The following is a 27965-nucleotide window of genomic DNA, read 5'->3' as shown; positions in this document are numbered from 1 at the left end:
CTCACAGCACATATCACAATCACTACTCGCCTCGCTTTGGTCGCTCTGATTAGACTTGTTTATTAAGTGTTCAAGAGTGATAATGATCAATTAGTGATTAGTCAAAAGGTATTAATTTGTGGCCCATTCTTTGGGTGATCGTAAAACCTCCATCAATCGAGCTTGTTCGGCTTCTTTCTTGCCTTCCGCTTGCCATTCTTCCGTTTTGCCCTCTTCTGGTTTTTGCATTCCACTGACAGGATGACCGTAAATCCATCTTGCCTTCAATGGCAAGCTCATCAAAATGCTTTCGATTCTCGCTCCAGGCGTTTGTAATCCAAATTTGGTACCACGATCATACACCAAATTGAACTCTACATAACGTCCTCTCCTTATCGCTTGCCATTCTTCATCCTCTGCTGTGAATGGCATCCTTTTACGTACTTGTAAGATTGGTAAATAGGCAGGCAAGAATGCATCTCCTAATGCACGAACGGCTGCAAACAAAGAATCCCGCGTATGTGGTAGCTCAGTCTGTTGCGGTAATGAATCGGGATTCTTTGCATTACCATGAGACAATTCCACGGGTTGAGGTGTGTTGGCTGTTGTATTGAGATCATCAAAGAAAATACCACCAACTCCTCGCGATTCATTTCTGTGTGGGATCAAAAAGTACGTATCACACCATGCTTTCCAAACCGGATAAAAGTGACGATCGTGAGCATCTGCGGTTTGTTTGAGCGTATTGTGGAAATGGGTCACATCACTATCGAATAGATAAATCGGCGTTAGATCTGTACCTCCTCCGAACCACCAAACAGCTGGCTTGTCAGGATTGGCGGGATCATACTTTGGATTGGGTGAGCCATCTTGAAGTTTGGGTGGATGTGCAAGCTCGAAGTAGCGATAATTGAAATGCACTGTTGGAGCGAATGGATTACGTGGATGAATCACAAGACTTAGACCAGTTGCAAAGAATGGTAAACCTTTTACATCAGCCTTTTCTCCTGACTTAGATCCCAATTTGTATCCGATCGTATCTATCAGGCCAGAATGATCTGCAGACATTTGTTCGATGGCTCGGGGTGGTAAGAAGCCATGTACGATACTGATATTCACTCCTGCTTTTTCAAACGTTTCTCCATCTTGCACCACACATGAGATACCTTCTCCTCCTTCTTTACGTAACCAAGTGTCCACGAAGAACTTTGCTTTTGGTTCTTCTTTACCAAGAGTGTCAACAATTCTACGTTGTAATAGCTTAACGTACGTTTCCATACGTTTCCGCATTGATACGTTTGGGTCTTCAATCACCGCAGGATCCAGTTTGGATATATCTGGTAAGCTCTGGAGCTCTGGAGGTGATGATTTTGCTTCACATGATAGCTTTTGATCTGGAATGAAACGAGTAGACATCAGTCCTGCTATCAATAATGCTGATCCAGCAAATGCCCATCCAGCACGACTTGCTTTTCTCGATGCGTTCGATGGAGATGCATTTGTGGAAGAAGAGCTGCTATACCCTCTTACTGAGCTTGCATTATGGCATCTCTGCTTGAACGATCTAGAGCATTGCACTGGAAGGCTTGATCGCCACAGTTGTCTCGCTGTAGAGCTGCTGGCACTCATCATCCCAGAATGGTGTGATTAGGGATGATTGTTAATTGCAGCTCGGTTCTTCTCAAACGCTGGCTCTATTAGTGCATGAAGCGATTCTGCCCCCCGGACTCTCTTTGTTAGCACTCCATCACTTCGCCGAATCCCGAACGCGTTTAGAAATTTTTTGTGTAAAAAAAGATAATTAAAGCAAAAATAGGAATAAAATTCGCAAGGGCATATATTGTAAGGTATTCTGCCTTCTCTCAAGTGATCACCTTCACCCAATTAGAGCAAAAAGGTACCAAAAGATGCCTCCGAAACGATACTTTGATGATCGTGGCTCGGCATCTGCCTCAAAAGCAGAGAATGATGACTCTTTGGCAGACATTGCAATGGAAGATATCGGAGAAGATTCTACATTGCAAGAACAATCTTCATCCAAACCACCGCAGAGGAAAAAGAAGAACACCGGTCCACATGTTCAAACAACTTTATTCGTCAGCTCATTACCCTTCACTGCAACATCAACAGATTTGACAACATTATTCTCCGATATAGGACCACTTCGTAGAGCTTTCGTAGTCACGGAAAAAGAAACGGGAAAATCAAAAGGTGTGGGATATGTTACATTTGCCATTCATGAAGATGCAAAACGTGCTTTTGAACAAATGCAAGGGCATAGCTTGGATGGAAAGAGAAAGATGAGAATCGAATGGGCAACTGGTCGTTTTGGAATGGGAGCAGGTGAAGGCGAGCAAATTGCTGATAATACCAACCTGGCGAGCTCATCTGCACCTCCAACGAAGGAAAGAGCAAGCAATGGAAATGAACGTGATGCTGATGCAGTGCGAACGATCATCATGACTGGTTTGGCAACATGCAAACCTGCTGCAGATAACAAATCGATCTACAAACGTGCACGTAAGATCGGAGATGTGGAAAATGTCATCTATCCTGCACCTTCTTCGATCGTCGCTTCTGAGGTCAGCAATGATGTCGCTCATGTGATTTATCGGACACCAAATCATGCCATGACTGCTGTTACAAAGCTTCATGCTCACACATTCAAAGGTGCACAAGTGAGTGTCGTCTTAAAGAAGCGTGCAGATGGTGCAGCAAGATTGGAAGCACATATGCGTCCAGAAACCAAAGCAAAGCGGGATGCAATGCGTAAAAAAGTTGAAGAAGAACAAGAAAAGGTACGATTAAGTAAAGGCCTTGTACGAGATCATGATCTCAAACCGGACGTTAATCGTGGTAGTCGTTTGATCGTACGTAATTTGCCGTTCGACGTTACCGATAGGGATCTCCGTGCCATCTTTTTGCCTTTTGGACCGATTTATAGTATTGATGTACCTCAAAAAGTAGCACAGAACAAGGCACCAGCAAAGACGGAGGAAGACAATGCAGTAGAAGCAGATGACGAGGAGATGGCTGAAGAGGCCGACAAGACCGCGGATGAAACTGAAGAGAAGGAAGCTGAATCGAAAATGGACATCGACACCTCATCTACAGAAAAGCAAGGCCGTGGACGAGGATTTGCTTTTGTCTGGCATGTCTCACGCAGTGATGCACTTAATGCCATCAAAGGTCTCAATGGAACAGAGATCGGTCATGGAGCAGCAGAAAAGGCACAAGTGAAAGCAGCAAAAGGTAAAGCTGGAAGAGATGCGGCTAAAAAAGCTCTTGAAGTCGTCATGGAAAAAGCACAACCTGCAAGACAGGTAGCCGTCGATTGGGCACTAAGTAAGAAAGAGTGGGAACAAAAGAAGGACGAAAGCGAAGCTGGCGATACCGATGCTGAAGCATTGGACGAAGATGATGAGGAAAAGGAGGAAGAAAGTGCTTCTGAACCGGTTGAGATTGACAGCAATGAAGAAGAAGAGAAGGAAAAGCCATCTCTACCAAAACCAGAGGAAGGCACCACTCTTTTCATCCGCAACATTCCGTACCAAGCAACAGAAGAAGAGTTGCGAAATCTTTTCCGCGGCTTCGGTCCTTTACGATATGCTAAACTAACCATGGACAATGCAACAAAGCGTCCCAAAGGTACAGCATTCGTCTGTTTCTGGCAGAAAGAGAGCGCAGAGAAAGCATTGCAACAAGCTCATTTGGTCGAACAAGAAGCTGGAACGTCTTCTAATGCAGCAAAAGCTGCAAAGAAGGCCAACCCTTTCTCGGCTCCATCTATTTTGACGGCCGATCCTTCTGCACCTTTGACATCTCAATTGTCGTTGCACGGCCGTGTCTTGTCCATCGTGGAAGCAGTTGAAAGAACAGAGGCGAATTCTTTAGCGAATGCATCTCAAGCAGCCCGCGAGAAAAGTGACAAGCGTAATACTTACTTGATGAGAGAAGGTGTGCCAATGCCAGGAACTCCATTGGCGACAAAGCTGAGCGAAGTGGAAATTGACAAAAGATTGTCCAACTTCCAAATGCGTAAGACGCAACTCATCAAAAATCCAAGCTTGTTTATTAGCAAGACTCGTTTGAGTGTTCGTCAATTGCCTTTGTTTGTAACCGATAAAGTGTTGAAACGTTTGGCGGAACATGCCGTCAAGCGATTCGACGAGCAGGTAGAAGCCGGTGAAAGGGAAGATCTCTCATCCGAAGAGATCCAAGAATCACGTCGTTTAGCAAAGGAGATGCAACGCATCGACGATGCTGCAGATGCGCGTGAACAGCGTACAGAAGTTGAGGAAGAAGATGAAGAATCGAAAGCATCAGCATCCAAAAAGCAACAACTCAAGCTGAAGCGTAAGAGTGCATTGCAAAGACGAAGAATGACAAACAAGGGTGGTTTCGTTGTTGCACAAAGCAAGGTCATTCGTGCTAAAGATCGTTTGGATGCAACCACAGGTATCGGAAGAAGTCATGGATATGGTTTCATTGAAATGGTTACTTTTGCTGATGCATTAAAGGTTGTCAGATTCGCAAATGCAAACGGAAGCTTGCGGAAACAAATGCTTACATGGTATGCGGAAGAATTGGGAGAGATGTTAACAAAGATGGAAAAAGAACAAGAATCTTCTTCCAAACCAGCAAAGAAGGACGATGAATTTGTGGCACGAAAGCGCAGAATCGAAAAGAAGAAAGCGCAATTAGAAGCAGGTCAAGTGGACGTAGAAGAAGAAGGTACCCGTGGTGGTTTGCTTGTCGTTGAATTCTCTGTTGAGAACGTTGTCACAGTCAAAAGGAGAAGTGACAGAAATCGTGATAAAGTCAAATCAGGACGTGATCGTCGTTCACGCAACGAAAATGGTGAAAACGCACGTACACGATTGGGCAAACGATCTCGCGGCGATGATGCCAGTAGCTCTGCTGGAGGTCGTGGAGAGGAAAGAGCGAGCAAGAAACCACGTAAGCCATCCACATGGAATCAAAAGACCAAGAAAGGCGTATCTAAGCAACCATTTGTCATCCCAACAACAACTGACAGTGGTTACGGAGATCGTAGTCAGCGTGCAAAAGCAGCGTCAACGGAGACTTCAGAGAAAGCAGCACCAAAGAAAGGCTCAGTCGTGGGCAGTATCATCGGTCGTAAGCGCAAAATGAGAGAAGGCAAAAGATGATTTTCTATTGATACAATGATGATGCAATTCTGTACGTATACAATTATTCAATGATAAGATGATTCCTCTATTTCTTCTCGTCCCTATCTACGGGCGTCCAGATACTCTGCTAGTCTTTCATGGGGCGCATCGGGTGAAAGATTGCGCTTTCGTTCACCAGCAGCGACAGAAGGAAAGCTTCCAAATGTGTCCGGATGAGCAGGTGGTGGCGATTCGAAGAAGTAGGGATGCTGTAATGCTTGTTCGGCAGTGATTCGTTTTTCGGGATCATAAGTCAACATCTTTTGTAATAAATCAATGCAATTTTCCGTACTGTATTTGAACGTTTGTCGAAGTTTGCTGAAAGGTTGTGCAATGGAATGTGAACTTCCCAAGACGGTTTTTGCGTTGGGTAATTTGGAAAATCCAGGCCAAACATCTTCGTTTGGTTGACCTAAAAGTTTGAAGATCTTCATGATTTGATCTGTTTCGTTCTTACCGCAAAATAGAGGCTCTTTGTTGATCAACTCGGCAAATATACAGCCAACAGACCAAATATCAATCGCAGTGTCGTATCTCTTTGTGCCCAATAAAAGCTCAGGTGCTCGATACCACAATGTGACCACTAACTGCGTCATCTCTTCTTCATCCATGGGCGGGTCTCCATACATTCTTGCTAATCCGAAATCGGCTAATTTGATCTGACCTCGATTGTTCATAAGAAGATTTGATGTCTTTAAATCTCGATGAATGATCCAATTTCTGTGTAACAATGCTGTTGCACTCAAAAGTTGATGTAAGAGCGTCTTAATCTCAGATGCTAAAAAAGGCATCGTTTGCGTTTGTAATAAGGTCTTGAGATCATGTTCGATAAAATCCATCACAATAAAAATTTGAGTCAAAGTATCTCCCACCACGATCTCACGTACTCTAACAACGTTCTCATGTCTAGCTTCCATCAGAGTACGTATTTCGCGTAAGCTTGTGATTGGGAACCCATTCTTCTCTTGATCCATCTTGAGCTTTTTCAATGCAACAATTTCGCCGGTCAATCGGTCACGAGCGCGAAAGACGACCCCATATGAACCTTCTTCGATTTGATTCAATCGTTCATAGCAACTGACAGACCTACATCCTTGCAATGATGGATACTCTTCCCGCGATGGAACAGGACATTGTGTTAGACGAGGTGATCGCGATGCACTGCTTATGGATGATGCTGAAGGAGGGATGGGCCTGCTTTTCTCTTCTTTCAGCTTCTTCCTTGCTGCTTTTGCTGCTGCTCTCGCTTTTTCTTCGATTCTCCTTTGTTCATCTTCCACTCTATCATCATCTTGCTCCCATCTACTCCTCTTGGAGGGTATCCGATCAGACTTACTTGCGCTATCATGCTGTGATGCTACCTCTTCGTCCATAATTGACTTATTGACTTCATCTCGTCCTCCCTATCTGGTTGTTGTTAGGATTCGGAAGACTCCTAGTGTATGCAGCTCACTAATATTATACGCAACCGTCGGTAAGATGTGCCGGCGCAGTTAAAAAACGAAAGCCGCTTTAATTTTCCAAAGAATTCATTCGGTACCGAGATTCATATACAAACATCGAGAGTCATCCACTTTCTCGCTGTTCACTGAGAGGGTAGTTGTTCTAGCATGGTGATAATTCCTCCAAAAGAAAGATGTTACTGCTTCTTGATTCCGTTCTTACACTTATCAGCTGGGCAACAATAAGGTACAGTAAGGTAACGCGCTAAAAGCGATTCGATACCTGTCAGAACCAAAAAAGGTAAAAAAAGTATAGAACTGCAGCACCCAGGATTCCCGCGTGGTCCCCCACCGCAGTACTGACTAGGCGATACCGTGCTTGACTTCGCAGATCGGACGGGATGCGGTACTTTCACGGTTCTATGGCCGCAGATATCAGAAAAGGGTAATGATAGAATCATATACTGAATACTCACTGTATCACACTCATTGAGTGTTCTCACGCTTCACCTTTGAACGCTCAGATCGTTTCTCATAACACGTCCTTCAATGCATTCATTCAACTTTACAATTTGAGCAATGACCTCTGTAATGCAGGACGAGAAAGGTGGTACGGACACAGTAACAAATTGGAAAGAATTGCACTAGAAGGGCGATCTGTTCTCACTAAAGTGAAATGAACAGAGTGAAAGCAGTCAAACAAAAAAGAGCAAAGGGGTCCGAACTTCATGATAAAGTATGAAATATTCTCCGAAGACTTGATATGTGTGCATTCCCCCCACCTATTTGCCGGCAAGACCCATGTAAACATTCTACGCTCGTACAAGAAGAGGAACGAAAGGCTTCTTTTGTTTTTGCTTTTTTATCTATTATCGCCTTGTTTTTCTTCTTGATGACAGGTTGATTTATTCCAACTTTAAAGGCAATGCATTGCGCATTGATGCATGATCTGCTTGCATGCAATAATCAGTGGCGTGAATGTTGATTTGTTACCCAAAAGATGAAGATTGCCGGACCTTCGTTTCTTTTATGTCAAAGAATGTCTATCAAAACGCTCATCAAACAGAATAAAGTTCAATAAACTCCGTCTTCTTTTATCCTTTAACCATCATCTTTGGCAACCCTTCTCTTTTTTCATCATCGGCAACTCTACATCCGTTCAAGCTTGGCGATCGTTGGCTGTGTTTAGTTTTTGTGGCTTCCGCGCAATAAAAGCGGCATTTGAACAAGTCACTATCAAAGTCAAAGGAGATTGGGCGTAATTTTCCTTTTTCATCATCGAGACCTTCCTTAAGCCAAGAAAGAAAGACAAATCGCCGTTTCATATAAACGTACAAGGATAACTTTATTGCTCCTCCTTGACGCCAACGCACTCCTTTCGCTAGAGGGGCACCAAGAAAAAGGAGAACAGAATTGGAGTTTTGATAGGGTGTGTCTTCAATGTACGCCTACCCAAAGATCTCCTATCAAATATTGGTTGATGAATGTGTACATTTGGCATAAAATTGTACTTTGAAGTTTACTGAACAGGAACGGAGGTTACGCAAATTTCATTTCAAGTTTCCCTTTTGGTTTTATTTTTGTGCCCAAAAACACAAACAGCATTAAAACCCTCTTCCTTCCTTTTTACATATATGCACACCACCTATAAACGGCGCCGTTCGATGGAGTGATTTTGACCGCCGCTTTCTTTTGAATCGTATTTATAGGTACTGCGCCCTTTCCTCACGCCTCATTTCAACATTCATTCAAAGAGCAGCAGCAAACGCGAGAGAGGGAGAGCACACAACGGAGAGGAAGGTTCAATTGGGATTTCCAGTGATACACACACACACACCATAACATACGTTTACAGTGCCAGCACATTGCATTTCAACCCAGCTTCTTTTCATGACACCAAAATAAAGTCAACTTCTTTTTTGCACTACCCGTATCCAATCTCAGACAATCGAGAAATCTGACCCAATTTACCATTTAAAGCACTTCTTTGCTCCCGGCCAACAAATTCATCAATCAGAAAGGTAATCAAGAAAATCTTTTTTTTTCACTTTCACCACAAAACCGTAATTCAAGCTGCATCCAACATCGATTCCATCAACTCTACTCATCTCATCAACGGCCAAGAAAGCTAATCAATCAAGCAAATCAGAACGCAAAGTCTCGTGGCGACTCAATATGCCATCCTCTCAAGCTGCGCCGGTGAACAATACACCACAGCCGCCAACAGATTCGCTCAAGCTACCACTTCCTCCTCTCACTTTGCACTTTGCTGTTCGAGGTGATGCATGTAGGGATAGCTTCTATCAAAGATACTTACGTAAAGGAGATTCAAACGATGCAACCAGTGCAGTGATTGGAAAAGGTGGATTTGGGACGGCGTACAGATATGTACGTGACGACAGTTTCACTCCTCCTACTAGCGTATTGGAAACGACTGTCAGTAGCGCAGATTGCGATTTGACAGGCAATTCAGATATGTCAAAGAGAAGGTCAAATTTACTTTCAGCTTCTGACACAAAGATGGATTTGACAAGATCAGTTTCAGCAAACAACATTAAAGCAAGCGCCGTTCGAGGTGGATCTGTACCGCCTTCGCCACCTTGTGGAGCAACGATTACAAAACATCATCGAAATAAAGCACCTGCTGTAGTCGTGGTGAAAGTTTGTCGAACACCTACTTCTGGTTCTTATGATGAATTACCAAAGACGGGAATCGGTCGTACAGAAGCAAAAATTGCTGCTCAAGAAATCGCAGCAGGAAATCCTATTGGTGAACATACAAGAATCGTTAGAGGAGAAGCACGTTTGTTACGATATTTGCAAATGTGTCAAGCGATGGAAGATATCAAAGCACACAAATCTCATTGTGTTAGATTGTTGGCCGATATACCGATGTCTGGTTCGCGTGGAGATGATGATAGTGATGAATCTAGCAGTGGTCCACCAATTCCAAGATTGTTGGTATTCGAGAGATTGGTTGATTTGGACGCTGAACTTACTTCTCGTGGTTGGTCAAAAAGCAAACAAGTTTGGTCAGTCGAAAAGGTTGAAAATACAGCCAAAGATGCAATTGCAGGTTTGAAATTCCTTCATAGTCATGCGATCGTTCATGGAGATTTGAAACCGAGTAACTTTATGAGAGATGCAAGATCAGGAGCGGTGAAATTGATTGATCTGGGTGCCTCTAGAAGATGGGTTCGATTGCACAATCTCGCCAAGGAGAGGACAACAGCTGTAGAAGAACTTGATCAAGCAGTACAAAATGGGCAAATTGAGATGCAAAGACCAGAAGACATTCTATGTGAAGGACTGGGTTCTTTGACTGGTTCACCTCATTTCATGGCGCCGGAAGTATTGCTACAAGCAGGTAGATATCTCTCTTCGGATGGCATGGCCCGCAATGTCTTGGATGATTATGTGACAAACAAGAACAGACTCCCTCGTCACCCAAGTACGGCATTGCTTTCTGTGGCTCATCGCGATTTCAAGAGAGGTTGGGGTATCAAAGCTGATGTCTGGTCATGGGGTTGCTCTTTGCTATCGTTGACACTGCGAACAATCGAGCCGGCGTCTAGACCATCTTCTAGCACCGTATGTGCATTTGACTTCTCATTCGAGACAGACGTAGATGCTTTGCAACCATTATGGCCTCTGCATTCTTCAAATGACAGCCTACCGCGATTCCATCAATGGGCACGACTTTACGGATTGCGTATCATGAGCGTTGTGGAGAGAGGTGTTGCACTTCCAGCTTATGCTGATTGTCTTTCGGCACCTTTTATCCACATGCTACAAGCAGCTTTCTATCATTTAGACTCGAGACCATCCGCTGCTATGGTTCTGGAATACCTTGATGCACATACAGGTAGCAATGTTGAGTATATGAGCGAGATCGATATGGACTTGCCTTCCAGAGCTCCTTCTCGTGCACAATCGATTGCTCGATCCGTCACTTCAGCTTCAAGCGTACAATTGTCTATGCCAGATGAGCCGCACAATATCGATGTCACGCCATCAACATCATTCATGACGTCCAAGTCATCTTTGATCGGTGATGTACGTATGAACGCATCGGAAGTAAATCTGTCTTTGCCAAGTCAGCCTGTCAATGCTCGTATTGCAATCATTCAAGATCAAACCAACAGCGGCTCACGTCAGTCAAATGGTCCACTGGCATCTTCCCCTCTCGCTTCACCTGGTGCACCACAACGCAGTTTCTCACCTCTACATCCGGATGGCCGTAATATGACAGCATATCATCGACCTACAGCTCTTATGCATGAAACAAAGGGTTCAAGCTCAAGAAGATCATCATTCAGTACGGAAATGGCGAATGTGGCAAGAAGAGCGGAAGATGCGATTTCCGTTAGTCCATCAGTGCAAACGCATATGACTACTCCTTTGATGGAAACATTGTTACCTGTAACACCAAAGCAACAAAGCAGCATGAACAAATTCCCAGGTAGCCCACAACAATACAGGGATGATTCGCGCAGCCCAAGTCAAGGAAGGGAACGCACTGAATCTTTGTCAAGTGTTCAATCAAACGGAAACCTTATGGCAGATCATCGACCGGGAAGGCAAACTTTGAAGGGAAAAGTAAGTCGAACCTCGATCTTCTCACGTATGGCATCTTCGATGAGATTGCAGCCACGTAATTCAGCTATGGGCGACCCTAGAGTACCGATACAAGGCGGCGAACAAACAGCAAGGCCATTCTATGCAAGCGATGCAGGACAATCTGAATCATTTTCTCAAATGGAAGGTGTGGAACAGTTGGACAACTCGGAACTTCATAAAGGATCTGGAAGTGCTTTAGGTTTAAATCTGGGCAGTGCAATTTTGCGTACAACACAAAGTCATGCTTCTTTACGTGGCGGATCAGATCAAGGTGGTTTGTTCGGGAAGAAGCAATCACGTTCAAGTCATCGTACGCAAGGTAGCATTTCCAATTCTATGTTTGAGAACAGACCTTCGCCCACATCTCAATACTTTACCGGTGATTCGGCACAAAGTGGAATGCAAAATTTCAGCTCTTTACAACAACAGCAGCCACAAAATACCAAAAAGCAACGTCAAAGGAACAGTAGTGTACCTCAATCCTTACGTTTGCACTTACCTGATTCAAGAAAAACCGATCAAATTTCACCTCCTGTGCGATCGGCTGTGACCATGGCAGATCAACAAGGAAGCTTTTTGCAGCATGATCCTGCACAAAGTTTGCCGCATACAGCACCCCTTACAGATCATCATGGTGATCGAAGTGATTCACATAGCACAAGAAGGCAAAGATCATGGTCAGCATTCTTCCGTCGGAATAAGAAGTTTGGCTGACGCATGATAGGGAAGCAAAAAATTTTAACGACCCTCCCCGATTCGATAATGCACATATAATGAAGTGTACAAATACCCTTATTTACGATTCCCTTTCCCCATACATGCAAACTTCACGTACGTATTGCTAATATTTGTTCATTTTCTGTAACTCACTCTCCAGTCTCGCTACATCATCTCATTCAGTCTCGCTTGAAAATAGATCATCCGCAAAAATCAATAGCATGCCCTTAAAATCATTTTCACGTCACTTCACGTGAAATTTTCTGATGTCACCAAAAACATGTTCTATATTGCATTTGATTCGACGAAATCTATGTATGTGGTATGAAATAGGAAGCACCTGTAATGATACAAAATTGAGACAACTTACACAACTCCTTTTGCTGCAGCACTTCTGCTGGCCATAATTCCAGCCATAAGTGTTTGTTCCACCTTTTTCTCCACTTCTTCTCCATCAACTCCCTCCTCGTCGTTTCCTTGAACACGTTCTGCTAACTTCAATTTCGTTTTACCTAATTCATAAATTTGCTCATCAATTGTACCCTTGCTGATCAAACGAATAATGTTGACTTCCTTTTCTTGTCCGATGCGATAACATCTATCGGCTGCTTGTTGATCGTTTTGAGGATTGAAATCTTGGTCAAATAAGACTACCCAATTGGCCGCTGTTAAATTGATACCAACTCCACCGGCCTTTGTACTGAGCAAAAAGCATGTGATCGAATTATCCCGTGTAAACTCGTCAACCAATTCTTGTCGATCATTAACCTTTGTACTTCCAGTGAAACCACGATAAGAAATACCAAACACTTCCAAGGCTCTGCAAACGATCTCTAACGTTTGAACGAATTGACTAAAGATTATCAATCTTTCACCTTGCGATTTTGCTTCTTCGATCACCTCTTTCAGTGCCGCAATCTTTCCGGAATTAATCCATTCTTGCTCAGGTAGAATATGCTTTGAGCATTCCTTGTATTGCATTGCAATAGACATGCATAATTCGGCATCACTATTGATTGCAAAATCTTCTTTGATCTCCGTCAAGTCTTCATCAGCATGTTCAGCAACACGGATACAATCACGTGCCAAAGCATCAATCTTGGAATCCGTATACAATCTCTTGAAGTGCAAAGGATGATTGGCTGCTTTACGTAATTGCATCAAATGAGCGGCTTGTTGATCTGGCTTTGTTCCTGATCCTTTCTGTCCTTTTCGTTTTGGTGGTGCAGAATCTTCCGTTCCTTCTTGAGCTGCCATGATTGCCGCTTTAGTCTTGGCAAATGATTCTTCGTACAAAGCAGCTTGTGCTTCCGTCATTTCGCAATATCGCACCTTTTCAGTCTTCTTTTTCAAATTGTCCAAGACTTCTAGCTTTGTCCTTCTCAGCGTGAACGGTCTCATCATTTGTTTTGCATGGTTGACTCGTTCGCGAGATAACAGTGTTTGACGATTGACTTTGAAAATATGCTGCAAGGCTTCATCCGCTCCATCGAAAAAGTGAGGCATGATAAATTTCAATAACGAAATCAACTCTGCCAAATTGTTTTGCAAAGGAGTTCCAGTCAAGAGTAGTCTCCACTTGCTACGGATTCTCATAATCTTCTCGTGCTTGATAGACTTTTGATTTTTGAGAACGTGTCCTTCATCAAAGATTGCCGTTTCAAAATCATACTTTCGCAAAAATTTATGATCCCTCTCTCCACCGGCTGCCATTTCGTACGTAGTAATGATCACATCATAATCATCCCTTGCACCTCTAAGCTCGTGTTGCTGTTGTATACGTTCAGACTGAGATCCGTGATACTTGAAAACGCTTAGATTTGTTCCGAAAGTCTCAAACTCTCGCATCCAATTTGTGATGACCGAGCTCGGAACTACTACCAGATGCGGTCGCACTTTACGGGAAAAGGTGATATGATTAAGGAAGGAGATTACTTGAGCAGTTTTACCCAGGCCCATATCATCGGCCAAGATGCCCGAACAATGCATACGATGCAAAAGGTTGAGCCAATTGACGCCATAAAGTTGAAAGTCTCGCAATATCACACCTTCTTTTGCTCCTTTTGGCTGTTTGTGTAGGTAGTTCACATCAGTGTTATTCTTGCCCCCGTTCGATGTATCCCATTTTGCAAATGCTGTGCTCAATTTGTTGGCCATTCCAGTACAATCTGCCAAAACACCATCGACACGTTTCAAAGCGGCCATAAGATCAATGCAATCGTAGAACAATCTTGGCTGAACTCCTTTTGCACCTCTCAATTTGTGGTCAACATCATCCGTATCATCGAAAGGACGCAAATTGATGATAGTTTGGGCTTGTTCCGCTGTCACGCCCACAATATCGACTAGCTGTTCACTTGTGCTGGTATTGAACCAGCTCAAAGCATTCAACTCGCCTTTCTCCTGCTTAGCTTCCTCGACATCTGAACCTCCATCATCATCAGAAAAATGATCGGAATCGAGCACATCTATTGATGGTGTAGAACGGGCACTGCTCTTTTGTCCGACCTTTTGCACTACTTTTTGAACGGGAGCAGGCTTTCCATTCTGGATGACTTTCTGTATTTGTGGACTGGGCGAAGAGCTTGTCCGTGGCACAGGAGCAGATTTAGTCGTAACCTTGATAGCGTTTTTGATCGGCGGGCGTTTTTGTTGGTTAGAACTGATCATTGAGCGAGTTTGAGAGGGTGACAGAGACGTTCTAGATGCACTGTGATTCGAAGGCTTTTGTGGAGTTCCAGCTTCGCTCGGACTTTCAGGAATGACTCTTTTCGTTCTTATTCGATTCGCTGATCGTTCGTCCAATAGCGTCAATGTGGGTCGTATTTCCCGACCAGCTTCTTCGTAAGCCTCTCTTACTTCTTCTCGGGTAAATGAATTTCTTACCTTTTGTATTCGATTTACTGTTGCATTAATGTCTGCCAATTCTTGTGAAGATAATGCGACAGGCTTTTTTGGAGGCTTGCTCTCCACCATTTCAACATCAGAGGATTTGTCTTGATCTGAATCTGCTTTTGCTCGTCCTAATACAAATTTACGTTTCTTTGGTTTTTCTTCCCGCGTTTCATTTTCTTCGGCAGACAGGTCCGAAAGTGATGAATACTCTTCGGCGTCATTGTTTTTCTTATCGGGGCCGTCATATTTGAACTTTTGCAGAGTAGATTTGAAGCGTTTATTAATCGATCCTGTCGTAGCCTCTGATCCGCTCAAGTCTTCGTTCTCTGAATTTTCTGCACTGTATCGTTTGAGGCTGCTGCCAGATTGTGAATTGACTTTAAGCCTTTGAGATGGAATGCTAGACGAACTTCCTGGCTTCCTTTCACCATTTTTCTCACTATATGCGCTCTTTTTAATTTCTTCCGGTGACCGAGACCGAGTTTCAAATTTTGTTCGGGTAAAGTCTAATGTTGATCGGTTTCCGTTCGATTTGAAGGTATTACCCGATCCATGAGCGTTATTCATACTCTTTGAATTGTTTGAGTTGTGACGAAATGGGCTTGAATCAGGTGCCAATATGCGCGACATTGGTCAGAGTAGAGTTGTATTACCGTAGTAGGGTCATAGGAACAAAAGTTGTTTAAAGCGATGATGTTATCGATGGAAGGATATGCAAAAGGTTTCACCGAATGCCAGAAGTTGTTTTGGGTTGGTTATGAAGGTGATCTTCATGTAGAAAGTTGATTGATTTGTTCTTCAGAAAATATTCATTAAAGTTCAACTTTGTCCCGTTCAGTGTTGGATAAGCATTTATCAGTTCAAGTCTAACCAAAGAAAACATTAATTTTCTTCGCGACGCGTTATAAGTTGGTCGTGTTATGTAATGGAGAGAACTTCTGCTATTAATTTAGAATCCTTGCTCTTCAAGATCTGCTGAGATACCATTATCATTTACTGTCTAGATATCCTCTCAAATGTCCTCTTGCGACATATTAAGTTGAAGCTATTGATTTGTATAATTGATAGAATATGTGCTTACATAATCGTTCAGGCACACGAAGTTGGGGAAACTGCCTTCTGGGCTGCCGTGCCCTTCGATAAAAAGGTTCTTTTGCCGCGTATGGTTGAGGAGCCTTAATTGATTATTCTTTAGTCTTTTTTTTTCAATGACTCCGCTAATCCAATTCTTCTTAAAATTAAAGCGTAAAGAACCGCATTTGCATACATCTTGACCGTCATACCCTTTTCTCTGTACTTTGTCTCGGCAGTATGGCTGCAGCCTCGAATGCTGGAGCAAAGGCAGCCAGCTATCATGATCCACCAATTGAAGGGCCGACGGGAGCAACGATTCATCGATTACGATGTCTAACTTCTACCATCGATCTTGGTTTTCATCTTATTCCTCACATCGTTCATACCGTTTTGCACCAATTACCTTCTTCCACTTATGTCTTGGTCACTGATACGAATATTGCCGCTTTGCATTTGGACACCTTCATAAACGAATTCAATGCAGTTCTTGCGAAGCAAACGACAAACAATGCAGCAAAGAAGCCTCGCCTTCTCATTCGTACAATCGCACCAGGTGAAGTCTCAAAATCACGCGATACCAAAGCCGCTTTGGAAGACTGGCTCTTGAGTGAAGCAGTGACAAGAGATGCTGTCGTTCTGGCAATGGGAGGTGGAGTGATCGGAGATTTGATCGGCTTCGTTGCTGCAACATTTATGCGTGGTTTGAAATTCTGTCAAATTCCAACAACACTCTTGGCCATGGTGGATTCTGCTGTTGGTGGTAAAACAGCAATCGATACACCCCACGGAAAAAATCTCATCGGAGCATTCCATCAACCAAATTTCATCTTTATCGATGCCGCTTTCCTTCAAACCTTACCCGAACGTGAATGGAGCAACGGAATGGCAGAAGTTGTCAAAACAGCTGCAATCTGGGATGCAGATGATTTTGCCAAGCTAGAATCAAAAGCAAATGCAATTAGATCCGCAGTCTTGGGACCTTTCGACAAAAGTGCTCCCAAGGATCAAGGTAGAACGCTTGATACACGAACTGAGGCGCAAACTCTCTTGCTCGACGTCATTCGCGGATCTGTAGGTGTCAAAGCACACATCGTCACCATTGATGAGAAAGAAACGGGATTACGCAACCTAGTCAACTTCGGTCATAGCGTCGGACATGCCATCGAAGCCGTCCTTACACCGGATATGCTGCACGGAGAGTGTGTTTCTATCGGTATGATCTTAGAAGCTGAGATTGCACGCTTTACAAATGGACTTTCGCAGGTTGCAATTGGACGCCTTACTCGCTGCTTGAAGGAGTACAATCTGCCAGTCACGATGGACGATGCAAGGGTTACTAGATTGGCTCGATCTTCTGATTGCACTGTTGACAGATTATTGGACATCATGCGTGTAGACAAAAAGAATGCAGGAAGCGAAAAGAAGATTGTGCTGTTAAAACGAATTGGTGCCACTTTGGAGGAAAAAGCGAGTACAGTACCAGATGATATCATCCGTCGTGTTCTCAGTACAGCAGCTCGCGTTACTCCTGCTGCCATCAAAGCTCCTAATGCAGAAGTTACCATCTCTACGCCTGGCTCCAAATCGATTTCTAATCGTGCTTTGGTCTTGGCAGCCTTGGGAAAGGGACCGTGTCGATTGAGAAATTTGTTGCACTCAGACGACACACGAGTGATGATGGCAGGTTTGGATTTATTACAGGCTGCAGATTTCGCATGGGAAGACGGTGGTGAAACGATCGTCGTGACTGGTAAACAAGGTAATTTGCATGCACCTCCGCAAGGAAAAGAAATCTACTTGCAAAACGCAGGCACAGCAGCACGCTTCATGACAACCGTTTGTGCATTAGTCAGTAAGGGAGACAATGGATCTCAAGTGACCATTACCGGTAACAAACGTATGAAGGAGCGCCCAATTGGCGCTTTAGTAGATGCTTTACGCTCGAATGGCACTCAAATAGACTACGTCGAATCATCAGGATGCTTGCCATTACGAATTGGATCGAACGATTCCGCAAGCTCTGCAGGTTTGAAAGGAGGTCGTATTGAATTAGCCGCTACGATCAGTAGTCAATACGTCTCTTCCATTCTTCTGTGTGCACCGTATGCCAAAGAAGAGATCATCTTGGATTTGGTAGGAGGTGCTGTTATCTCACAACCATACATTGATATGACTATCGCAATGATGGCATCCTTTGGTGTACATGTTGAACGATTGCAAGATGCAAAGACTGGTGCATTGCTAAATACCTATCGCATCCCGCGTGGTTGTTATGTCAACCCAGAAACGTACGATATCGAAAGTGATGCTAGCAGTGCAACTTATCCTCTCGCATTGGCGGCCATCCTTGGTACAACGTGCACAGTGCCTAACATCGGTAGTGCCAGTCTTCAAGGAGATGCACGCTTTGCAAAGGATGTTTTGGAGCCGATGGGATGTCGTGTGACTCAAACAAAGACCAGCACAACAGTTCAAGGACCTCAAATCGGAAAGCTTCAGCAAATCGGTATCGTTGATATGGAACCAATGACTGATGCCTTTTTGACCGCATCAGTTTTATTGGCCGTCGCTCAACCTTCGCAAGATGGCAAGAATGTCTCAACTCGCATCACTGGCATAGCCAATCAACGCGTGAAGGAGTGTAACCGTATTCGTGCAATGATGGATGAATTGGCCAAATTTGGCGTCAAAACTGTTGAGCATGAAGATGGTTTGGAGGTGTTTGGAATTCCACCTGCAAAGTTGAACAGTGACGTTCAAGTGCATTGTTATGACGATCATCGTGTGGCAATGGCTTTCAGCGTTTTGGCAACTCTTGCTCCACATCAAGGATGCATTATTGAAGAAAGACGTTGCGTTGAGAAGACTTGGCCGAATTGGTGGGATGATCTTGAACGCAAAATGGGTTTGGGTGTACAAGGTGTGGATTTACCCAAACCAAGCTCATCCAAATCAGCGGATACTATTCAGCTAAGCCGAATCAGTAAAAGTCTTACGCCCGTGCAATACCCTGCCAATGCAACAATCTTTTGTATCGGTATGCGTGCTTCGGGTAAGACCTATTTGGGCAAATTTGGTGCTGCTGCTTTGAAACGTCCATTCATTGATGCTGACGTGCTTTTCAACCAAAAGTATGATTTGAACACATTTGTGGCAAAGAATGGGTGGCCAGCGTTCCGAAAGGCAGAAACAGATCTGTTGAAAGAGATTATGCATGACTATGGCCAAGGCCATCTGGTTTCTTTGGGAGGTGGTGTTGTAGAAACAGAAGAAAATCGTCTATTGCTGCGTGAATGGGCTAGATCGAAAGGGCCAGTCGTTTACGTCGTGCGTGACATCGATGAGGTGGTCCACTTCTTGGAAACAAGCGATCGACCCGCTTATGGAGAGCCGGTTCGCGATGTGGCCAAACGTCGTCAACCTTGGTTCTATGAATGTTCAAGTTACGAATTGGTCAGCTACTCTCGAGACAAGGATGTTCCTCATGCATTCGATGTTGATACCGCAGGATCACTTGATGTAGCTTCAAAAGACAAGAGAAGCTCTACTTTTGGGCCTCCATCGAAAGAAGCCTCTATCTGTAAACCCGTGGGTCTGGAAGCAGAAGTTGCTCGATTCTTTCGCTTCATCGCAGGTGTGGAGACCAACCAAGTGCAAGACATACAGTCTAGGAGGACCTACTTTGTTTCTCTCACTTTCCCCGATCTAAAAGCTGCTCTGCCACTTATTGACCAGGTGACCCAAGGGGCTGATGCCATCGAAGTTCGTGTGGATTTGTTGCATCCCTCAGGCAAGCCGCCAACTGCCCCTCACATTCCTCCATTGAGCTACGTCGCCACACAATTAGCTGCCCTTCGCCAACGTACTACATTACCAATCGTTTACGTGATCCGAACGCAAAAGCAAGGTGGTATGTTCCCTGACGGTGCTGAAGATGAATATTTTGAATTGCTCAAATTAGGTTTGCGAAACGCATGCGAATATGTTGACCTCGAAATTCATTGGTCGAAGGATCGTTTGGATGCGGTAAAGGTTCACAAAGGTCACTCGAACATTCTGGCTTCCCACCATGATTGGTCTGGATCGTTCCGATGGGATAGCCCTGAAGCTTTGAAAGCTTACCAATTGGCTGCAAATGTGGGTGATATCGCAAAAATTGTCGGCAAGGCAAACGATGTAAGTGTAAATTGGCAATTGGAACAATTCCGTGCAAAGGTCGCCTCTTTGCCTGATGCGAGACCTTTGTTGGCCATCAACATGGGCGAAGCTGGGCAAGGTTCCCGCGTACTCAACCCGGTCTTGAGTCCAATCACACATGAGAGTATGCCTTTCAAAGCAGCTCCGGGTCAATTGACTTATCGTCAAATTCAACAAGCTTTGCATTTGCTAGGCCTCTTGCCTTCGAGACAATTTTGTCTTTTGGGTACACCAATCAGTCACAGCTTAAGTCCTTGCTTGCACAATACAGCCTTTGCCGAATTGGGCTTGCCTCATCATTATGGTCTTTTGGAGAGCGCAAAAGCAGATGATCCTGCTGTAGTAGAATTCATTCGATCGCCGTCATTTGGTGGTGCAAGTGTTACAATGCCCCACAAGTTGGCCATCATGTCTTTACTGGATGTTATCACTCCACAAGCAAAAGTGATCGGAGCAGTAAATACGGTCACACCAATCCTTGACGCAAAGACTGGAAAGATCCAATTGGAAGGTGACAATACGGATTGGATTGCTATCAAAGAGATGTGTGTGCGCAATCTCTCGCCCGTTCAATTGAGCGAACCCAATTTGACAGCTTTGGTGATCGGAGCGGGCGGTTCAGCTCGTGCTGCTTTGTTTGCAATGCATCAATTAGGCGCTCAAAGAATTTTGTTATACAACAGAACAACTGCAAATGCTCAAAAGTTGGCCGAAGAAGTTCCGGCAGAATGGAAAGTTGAAGTCGTGACTGATTTGCGCAAATTACCCAATGCACCCGTTGCCATTGTGAGCAACGTTCCATCAACCGGTACACGATTGGACGATGGTGTCATTTCGGAATTCAACAAAGGTGAAGGTATCATCTTGCCAAATGAGATCTTATCACATCCTAAAGGTGGAGTTGCCATCGAGATGTCATACAAACCTCTCAAGACACCATTAACAGAACTGGTCAGGATCACTAATGAAACTTTCAACTCTTCCGCTGAAAAAGTTGATCAACACAACTTACGAAATGGTAAATTATGGACCGGAATTACTGGTGTAACAATTGTACTCGAACAAGGTTGTCATCAGTTCCGCAAATGGACAGAGCGTGAAGCACCAAGAAGGCCGGTAGAGATGAAAGCATGGGAGAAATACTTGCAACAATGATTATTACTACTCTAGATTATGCAATAAATGTATTGAATGAAAGAACAATTATCTCCATTTGTGGTGTGGGATTATATCCAAAATTATATACTAGCTGAGAATATCTAGATTGAACAAGAATCAAAAAATCCGCCTAACTCCACACATCTTGCAAGAATCGAGAACGTTCTTTGAGTGTTTTAACTTCTTTCTTACCCTCTTCTTCTGATCCTTTTGCTTTTGCCAATATTTGAACAAATGCTTTTTCGACGTCATGACTCATATCTGTTGCACCACAAACGTAAACATAAGCTTTACGTTGCAAGATATCCTCTGCCAATGCCTGTCCATTTTCCAAGATGTAATCTTGAACGTATTTCTTTGACTTTCCATCCGATTTGAATTGTTCACGACTAAAACCGGTAACCATTTTGAATCGATCACCCAATTCTTCCGCATATCTTGGCCATTCTTCTTCATACAAGAAATCTTCCGTACGTCTTCGAGATGTATAGAATAACCAAATTTGTCCCCAATCCGCCAAAGCTTGAGGACCATTTTTATCTTTAGACTTTTGTGCTGCAGAAACACGCTCTTGCACAAAAGATCTAAAAGGTGCAACACCCGTTCCAGGTCCCACCATGATCACTGGAATCTTTGGGGATGTTGGTAAACGGAAGTTACTCCTTCTGACATGAATAGGTGTACGAATGACACCTTCGCGGTTATACGCTCCACGAGGACCTTCAAGGGCATATTTGGGCGTGTTGAATCGTTTGTCAGGGTGTTCAGAATTGAGTTGAGCCTTGACCTGGGTCAAGTAGTTGGTTGCCAATCCATAAATATGCTCTTGGCCTTCTTTTGGTAAGTAACGCAAGACGACAGCGGTAACATGAATGGATTTAGGATGCAATTTTGGACTGGAGGAAATCGAATAGTAACGTGGACCGAGACGCGGGATGCTGGAGATGACACGATCGAAAGGAATGTTCCAAACAGTCGCCTTGCTCAAATCGCCCTTTGGGTCGTCGCCGGCCACAAGTTGCAAAGCTTCACCTGTCTTTAGGCAACGAGAAGCAACTTTTTGATTGAAATAATCACGACTTGAACCAATCTTTTCCAATTCTTTGGCGGCTGCTTCAGATGGGGCATATTTGGACAAGCTACCGAGCGATTGACGAGAAGCGTGAGAAGAGATATCGAGGTAATGGCGGAAGACGGCTTCGTATGTTGTAGGCACAGGGAAAGGTACCTTTGCCAAAGTAGGATCCAAACTTTCTACACTGATGACAGTATTGCGTTTTTCAGTAAGACCGAGAATTGCCAACATACGGTCAACATCACTCTCTGGGTTGTTTGCCCAAACGGCAACGTGATCACCATGTTGGTAGGAAATACCGCTTCCTTCAATGTCGAATTCCATGTGAACACAAGAACGTTCGCCATCCATAGCGAACAGTTCTCGTGCAGTAGTAGCTGGAGCTGCGTATGGGTTCTTTGCATCATGAATACCCTTTGTACCCAACAAAGCACGAGCGCTCAATTCTCCCTTGTAAACCTTTGCTTCTTCTTTGTGATCTGATAATTCGGTGACTTGGAAATCTTGAACTTCACCGCCGCCACCTTCTTCAAAGTTGGCCTCCTTTGCAAGCTTTTCAAACATATCATCTTTCCAAGAGAGGTAGTCTTCTTCCATACTCTTGTCATCATCACCTTCACCTCTTTCACCGATTCTGTGAGCACCAAGGTCGAGCAATTTCTTGTCTAAATCGCGCGCAACTTGGTTGAAGTGTTCGTATGTACGATTACCGAGACCAAAGATGACATAATTCAAATTGTCCAATCGTTCACCTTGTGAGAATGTGATGCTGTCTTCCTTCAAGAATTCCATCAAGCCGACTGCATTATCTGTTGGTTCACCTTCACCGTAAGTTGCCATGACAAAAATAGCGACTGAATCTTTGGGTAAAGCGTCCAATTTTTCCCATTCATATTCTTCCGGATCCAAGACTAAAGATGATGTACCGAATCGAGCTTTTGCTTCTTTTGCAATTTTTACAGCATATTCTTCTGCTGTACCTGTTTGAGATCCATAAAAGATGGCAATTCGTTTATTTTGATTTTTCAATTTTGAAACGAAATCACTTCCTCCTTCTTCGCCAGTTGAACCATTTGCTAAGCCATTTGCAAGTTTAGCAGAAGCGTCCGAACTACCAAAGATGGAATCCTTGTAAAGGTACAAGACCGCCAGAACAGCGCCCAAGCCTGAGAAAGGAGATAGAATGAAGTAAGCCAATTTGTACTGGACGTATGTATCACCATTCCGCACTTACCTAAAATGAGAAGATCCGTTGACGATACCATGATGAGGGGCAAACAAACGTTGTGATGTAGGATGATAGTGCGGGGCAAAGGATGTGAAAAGAAGAATCAAAGAATAGAGTGAGTAGCACACACAACACAAATGAAGAAAATGCAGAAAAGGAAGACGGAGATCCGTTAAGTAAGGTTAAAAAGAAGGGCAAAAGGTCTGCAAGTGTGTGCAGGTGAAAATCAGATCAGCAAAAAGCACAAGCGTGTGTACACACTCCAGTGTTGCTTTGCAATGACAAGGACTCGCTTACGCACTGAAAGCTTTGTTGAATTGTGACCGAGCTCCGAGGATAAGTGCTCTAATCGGAGTAATCCTCTACCGGAATGACTAAGCTCAAACGCGTCAAATAATCCAACAACGGCAGAGAAGTCAATTGTCCTTGATTACGCGCGAACCTCTCTTCCCGCTTAAGTGCGGCGCTCATTCTGTCAGATACGCACGCATAAAAGCTGAGTCCAGTTCAATGTATCTGCAATGCTTAATCCGAGTCAAATTAAGCTCATAAGACCAGAAAGTGTATTCTGATGTACAACAATCAAGATATGTCAGATCTTATATGTTATATATACTTCAAGTTAGCCTCTTTGATTATAGTCTTGGATTGAATGCAAATTATATATACTTTTGAATAGGTAAGTGACCTTCCTTCTTTACGGATAAAGCCAAACCGCTGTGTGCCATGATTGAGTAAGGGAGATGCAAGGGCAACAACCATCAATTTCAACATGCTGATGATACGCCGGTGCCGATACGCCTCTGAAATGATATTACTGCACTGCGCAAGAGCCCTTCTCTTCTAAGCCCAGCACAACAGGGCGCCTTGTTTATTTTTCTTGACCACTTCGCCCAGCACGCGTCTCACTGACTGGTGGAAAGAGAATGACGGCGTGGGCTCATTCTTAAAATGAATTTTTGCCCGTCAATGTGGCGTTTTGAGGCAGTTGAGCAGCCGAATGTAAATTACCTGTCAAATCCAAAGACTGGTCTTTGATGCCTCTCTCGCTCGCTCTCATTCTATTTGGGCGTCTTGTTTTCGCCATTTCCAACTCTGTTTATGATCATCACCTTCTTTTCACTCTCGTGCTATACGTACGTGTGAGCGTACGTGTGTTTGTTTGCGTTTGTGTGTGTACTCTTCCTTCATCGACTCCTTCCCCCCTCTTTTCGTTTCAATTCTTCCGGCTTTCGTTTCACTTCTTGTTTTTCTTCAACCGATTCAACGTCAAGTTGGCGTTCATTCTTCAATCGATCATAGGCTCAAAATAAAAAAATTATAAATAATTCCAAAAAAATACCACCTCTCCTACTTTCAAGACCAAGAACAAGCTCGACTATCTTCGATTCAGTTCTAGTCAAAGGATTTCAATCCAATTTTCTTCACCTACCTCACTACTTCGACTTCATTGATTTGCATCTCAAGGCAGAGAGTCTTTTTCTCAATCGAAAGACCTTCTCTTTTATCATCTCGGGATCGCAATAGCAACTTTGGTGCAGAGCATCTTATTCTTTTCGCAAATTTTCACTACAATTACCTTTGAAAGGTTAATCAAATCGCTGTATAATTCTCAATCAAAGCCAAGTTTCTTTGACATCATGGCATCTCGTGCACACCTTTTGGCCGGCCTTCGTACCGGCGGACCTCGTGCATCATCCCCATCCGAGTCCAGTACTCGTTCTAATTCTCCTCCTTCCATCGGAAATGGGGCAACATTAAAAGCAAGCGCTGCTCCTTTCACTCCCGGCAGTCGTACACCAAGCAACAATTATGGTCATGCATTGGACAATGTTCATGAGATTGAAAGTCAATTTGCAGGCTTGCGTATGCAACAAGTTGTAAACGGAGGTAGTCCTCCCAATGCAGGTGGTCAATCGCCAGGCGCATTGGCAAGCATGTATGGCGCCACAAACGGTCAGCCAAACGCTGCAGATGCTAATATGGCTTACGAACAATCTGTGTTTGACATTGAAGCATTAATTCGACAAAAGCAAGCTCAGATTATGCAACATCAACTCAATCAACAACGTCAAAACCAATTGGAATTCCTTCGTCAACAATTGGCTGAACAGCAACAACGTTTGATCTTGACGCAAATGCAAGCTGAGTTGGAGTTGCAAGCTCAACAACAACAACAACAGCAGCAACAACAACAGCAGCAACGTCAACGTAAAGCTCAACAAATGTTTGCTCAGCTCTCACAACAACCACAAGTGAATGCTGCGCCTCGTGTTGCTTCTAGAGCACGTACATTCTCTGCTCAACAAGCCGGTAATGGCTTGCAAGCAAGTCGTCAACCACGTGGACCGCCAACGGAATTCCATTCTGTCAATTTTGCCAGTAGAATTTCTAGTCGAACACGCAAGGAAGCCATGTCCAAATTGTGTGCAAGTCCAAGAGCTGCCAGTTTCAACTTTAATGGCGCTCGTACATCTACCGTTGCCGCTTGATTGATGGTAATACCTGACTTCTTCTTTCTTTTTCTTTCGAATCGCTATAATCATATTACAACACAATGTTTTCTTCTTTCTTCTCAGTAGTCTGTCTAACCTTCTTTTTCTTTCCTCATATCGAAACTGTATCTACAACACATACTCATACCAACAAGCGCGCAGAGATCGCAGGCAATCTATTCAATCCTTGATATGATATTCTGAGTGCGGTTAATGAAGTGATCGAGACGAGGCAGCAACGAGACGATTGACAACACAGTAAAATAAAAGTACCAATTAACGAGAGAGAGTAGCAGTAATAGACAACAATCAACAAAGAAAGGTGGTGGGGGTATATGTATGTAAAGAGAGAATGAGTACAGAGTTAATTATTCGGGAGGACCACTTGATAAGAAGTCCAACATGCCTAGCATATCATTCTTTCTTGTCTGTGAAGCTTTACGGATTGGCTTTTTGGTTGTAGAATAGACGAGATAGTCATCATCATCATCGCTATCGTCTTGCGCACTAATGCGATCACGAGAACCGGGTGCCCAACGTTGATCTTGGAATGAACGTTTTGTATTGAGTGGAACGCGAATACGAGGAGCAGGAGGAGGATGAGGTTGTTGTTTTGAGTCACTGTTGTGTGTTTTACTTGGACTTGGCATTTGATGATGATGATGATATTGAGGGCTCTTTTGCGTGTTGGTACCTAAAGACAACCCTAATTGCTGTAGATGTGCTTCTTCAGTTCTTGGACTTGAATGATCGGAATTCGTTGGATTTGAATGGTCTAAAGATGAACGACCATCACCATCATCACCATCACCATAATCGCTATATGTGTACGTCTTTTCCATCTCTCCACTTACGTCAGGTATTCCTTTCAATTTACTTGTTCCACATTCTTCCCTTGTGAATCTGTTGAACATTTCTCCAGATTCAGAGATGTATGCTAGCTGTGACACGGCATCCTTTGAACTCGTTCTTGGGTATTTTGTTGTATTGGCCCTTGGCGTTACCATTGACCATTCGTTCATATCAAAGGTTGACGTACTTGAAGTACCAAGAGGTGATTGAATGATGCTGTTCTCATTCGGTTTGATTGGTGATCTTGTCCAATCTGTTGCTGCATTAGGTCCAAAGTAAGAACCTGGACTGACGTTTGTATCTACTTTTAATGCATGCATTTGTCCGATTGGCAAACCAGATCGTAATTTGGGTGAATGAATCAAAGGATTATGTCCACTTGTCGGTAAGCTATACTTTCTTGGTGCTTTGTGCCGTGAGTTGAGATTCTTGCTCAAATCGTGTGGCAATTCTGGAATCGAGCCGGATGAAGAAGGTACAGGCTTACGTGGAATATTGAATGATTTACTTTTTGCCAAAGATGGCTTTTTTGTTGAGGGAGAAGCAGCAGGTTTTGACATATCTTCAAATGAAGCAAGTGGAACTACGCCATCTTCTGTGAATGTCATATAAGCAATATTTACTGCCGTTCTCCATGCATATAATTCTTGCATGGTAAGATTGTATTCATCCTTTGATCCTATTTCGGAAAGATGACGAATTGCTTGATATAATGCTGCTTCATCATTCACTGAAGGTTTACGTGGTCTTCTTTGTAATTTTGTTAAATCAGTCGATGCAATTGTTGATAGAATTGCTTCATTTGTTCTTGATCCTGTGAATACATTTGAAAATGCAGGATTGATAGAATAACCGATCAAACTACTCATCTTTTCAGGTGGAATTTTGTTTGGATCGGAGATTGGACTGAATCGAATTTCTGACATTGTAGCCTCTGATGATCTTTTGCTGAGTCTGTTTGATAAACGCCATTTTGATGGTTTCGAAGGAGGACTGAGGATAGACATCTTTGTCGATTGATTCGATGATGATGATGAAGAG

General features: G+C 43.6%; 8 protein-coding genes across 8 annotated transcripts; 3 read left to right on the top strand and 5 right to left on the bottom strand.

Annotated features, from left to right (window-relative positions):
- Window positions 1-111: 111 nt before the first annotated feature.
- FA14DRAFT_165762 (uncharacterized protein) lies at window positions 112-1966 on the bottom strand (the record flags this gene model as incomplete). Its single annotated transcript, XM_025499978.1, has 2 exons — window positions 112-1543; window positions 1905-1966. 2 exons carry the CDS (start codon window positions 1964-1966, stop codon window positions 112-114), a joined length of 1494 nt encoding a protein of 497 aa, XP_025352358.1.
- Window positions 1967-5191: 3225 nt separating this feature from the next.
- Window positions 5192-7039, bottom strand: FA14DRAFT_84492 (kinase-like protein). Its single transcript, XM_025502977.1, has 2 exons — window positions 6508-7039; window positions 5192-6282 (listed from the first exon to the last, which is right to left on the bottom strand). The coding sequence occupies exons 1-2, from the start codon at window positions 6542-6544 to the stop codon at window positions 5234-5236; spliced, it is 1086 nt and encodes a 361-aa protein (XP_025352357.1). The 5' UTR covers window positions 6545-7039; the 3' UTR covers window positions 5192-5233.
- Window positions 7040-8788: 1749 nt separating this feature from the next.
- Window positions 8789-11947, top strand: FA14DRAFT_174902 (kinase-like protein; the record flags this gene model as incomplete). Its single annotated transcript, XM_025500562.1, has 1 exon — window positions 8789-11947. The coding sequence occupies one exon, from the start codon at window positions 8789-8791 to the stop codon at window positions 11945-11947; it is 3159 nt and encodes a 1052-aa protein (XP_025352356.1).
- Window positions 11948-12292: 345 nt separating this feature from the next.
- Window positions 12293-14410, bottom strand: FA14DRAFT_138603 (uncharacterized protein). Its single transcript, XM_025497064.1, has one exon. It carries the CDS (start codon window positions 14153-14155, stop codon window positions 12317-12319), a length of 1839 nt encoding a protein of 612 aa, XP_025352355.1. The 5' UTR covers window positions 14156-14410; the 3' UTR covers window positions 12293-12316.
- A 1746-nt stretch (window positions 14411-16156) lies between these two features.
- On the top strand, window positions 16157-21341 carry FA14DRAFT_150201 (Shikimate dehydrogenase; the record flags this gene model as incomplete). The annotated part of the gene is made up of 2 exons (XM_025497429.1): window positions 16157-19414; window positions 19457-21341. The coding sequence occupies 2 exons, from the start codon at window positions 16157-16159 to the stop codon at window positions 21269-21271; spliced, it is 5073 nt and encodes a 1690-aa protein (XP_025352354.1). The 3' UTR covers window positions 21272-21341.
- A 63-nt stretch (window positions 21342-21404) lies between these two features.
- On the bottom strand, window positions 21405-23614 carry FA14DRAFT_165758 (uncharacterized protein; the record flags this gene model as incomplete). The annotated part of the gene is made up of 2 exons (XM_025499977.1): window positions 21405-23515; window positions 23584-23614. 2 exons carry the CDS (start codon window positions 23612-23614, stop codon window positions 21405-21407), a joined length of 2142 nt encoding a protein of 713 aa, XP_025352353.1.
- A 1170-nt stretch (window positions 23615-24784) lies between these two features.
- FA14DRAFT_84428 (uncharacterized protein) lies at window positions 24785-26270 on the top strand. Its single transcript, XM_025502976.1, has one exon. The coding sequence runs from the start codon at window positions 25218-25220 to the stop codon at window positions 26067-26069; it is 852 nt and encodes a 283-aa protein (XP_025352352.1). The 5' UTR covers window positions 24785-25217; the 3' UTR covers window positions 26070-26270.
- A 170-nt stretch (window positions 26271-26440) lies between these two features.
- Window positions 26441-27931, bottom strand: FA14DRAFT_157980 (uncharacterized protein; the record flags this gene model as incomplete). The annotated part of the gene is made up of 1 exon (XM_025497933.1): window positions 26441-27931. One exon carries the CDS (start codon window positions 27929-27931, stop codon window positions 26441-26443), a length of 1491 nt encoding a protein of 496 aa, XP_025352351.1.
- Window positions 27932-27965: the final 34 nt, after the last annotated feature.

This window comes from Meira miltonrushii, assembly GCF_003144205.1.
Source record: "Meira miltonrushii strain MCA 3882 unplaced genomic scaffold FA14scaffold_5, whole genome shotgun sequence".
NCBI classification, from domain to species: domain Eukaryota; kingdom Fungi; phylum Basidiomycota; class Exobasidiomycetes; order Exobasidiales; family Brachybasidiaceae; genus Meira; species Meira miltonrushii.
This window is presented reverse-complemented; position numbering and strand designations above follow the sequence as displayed.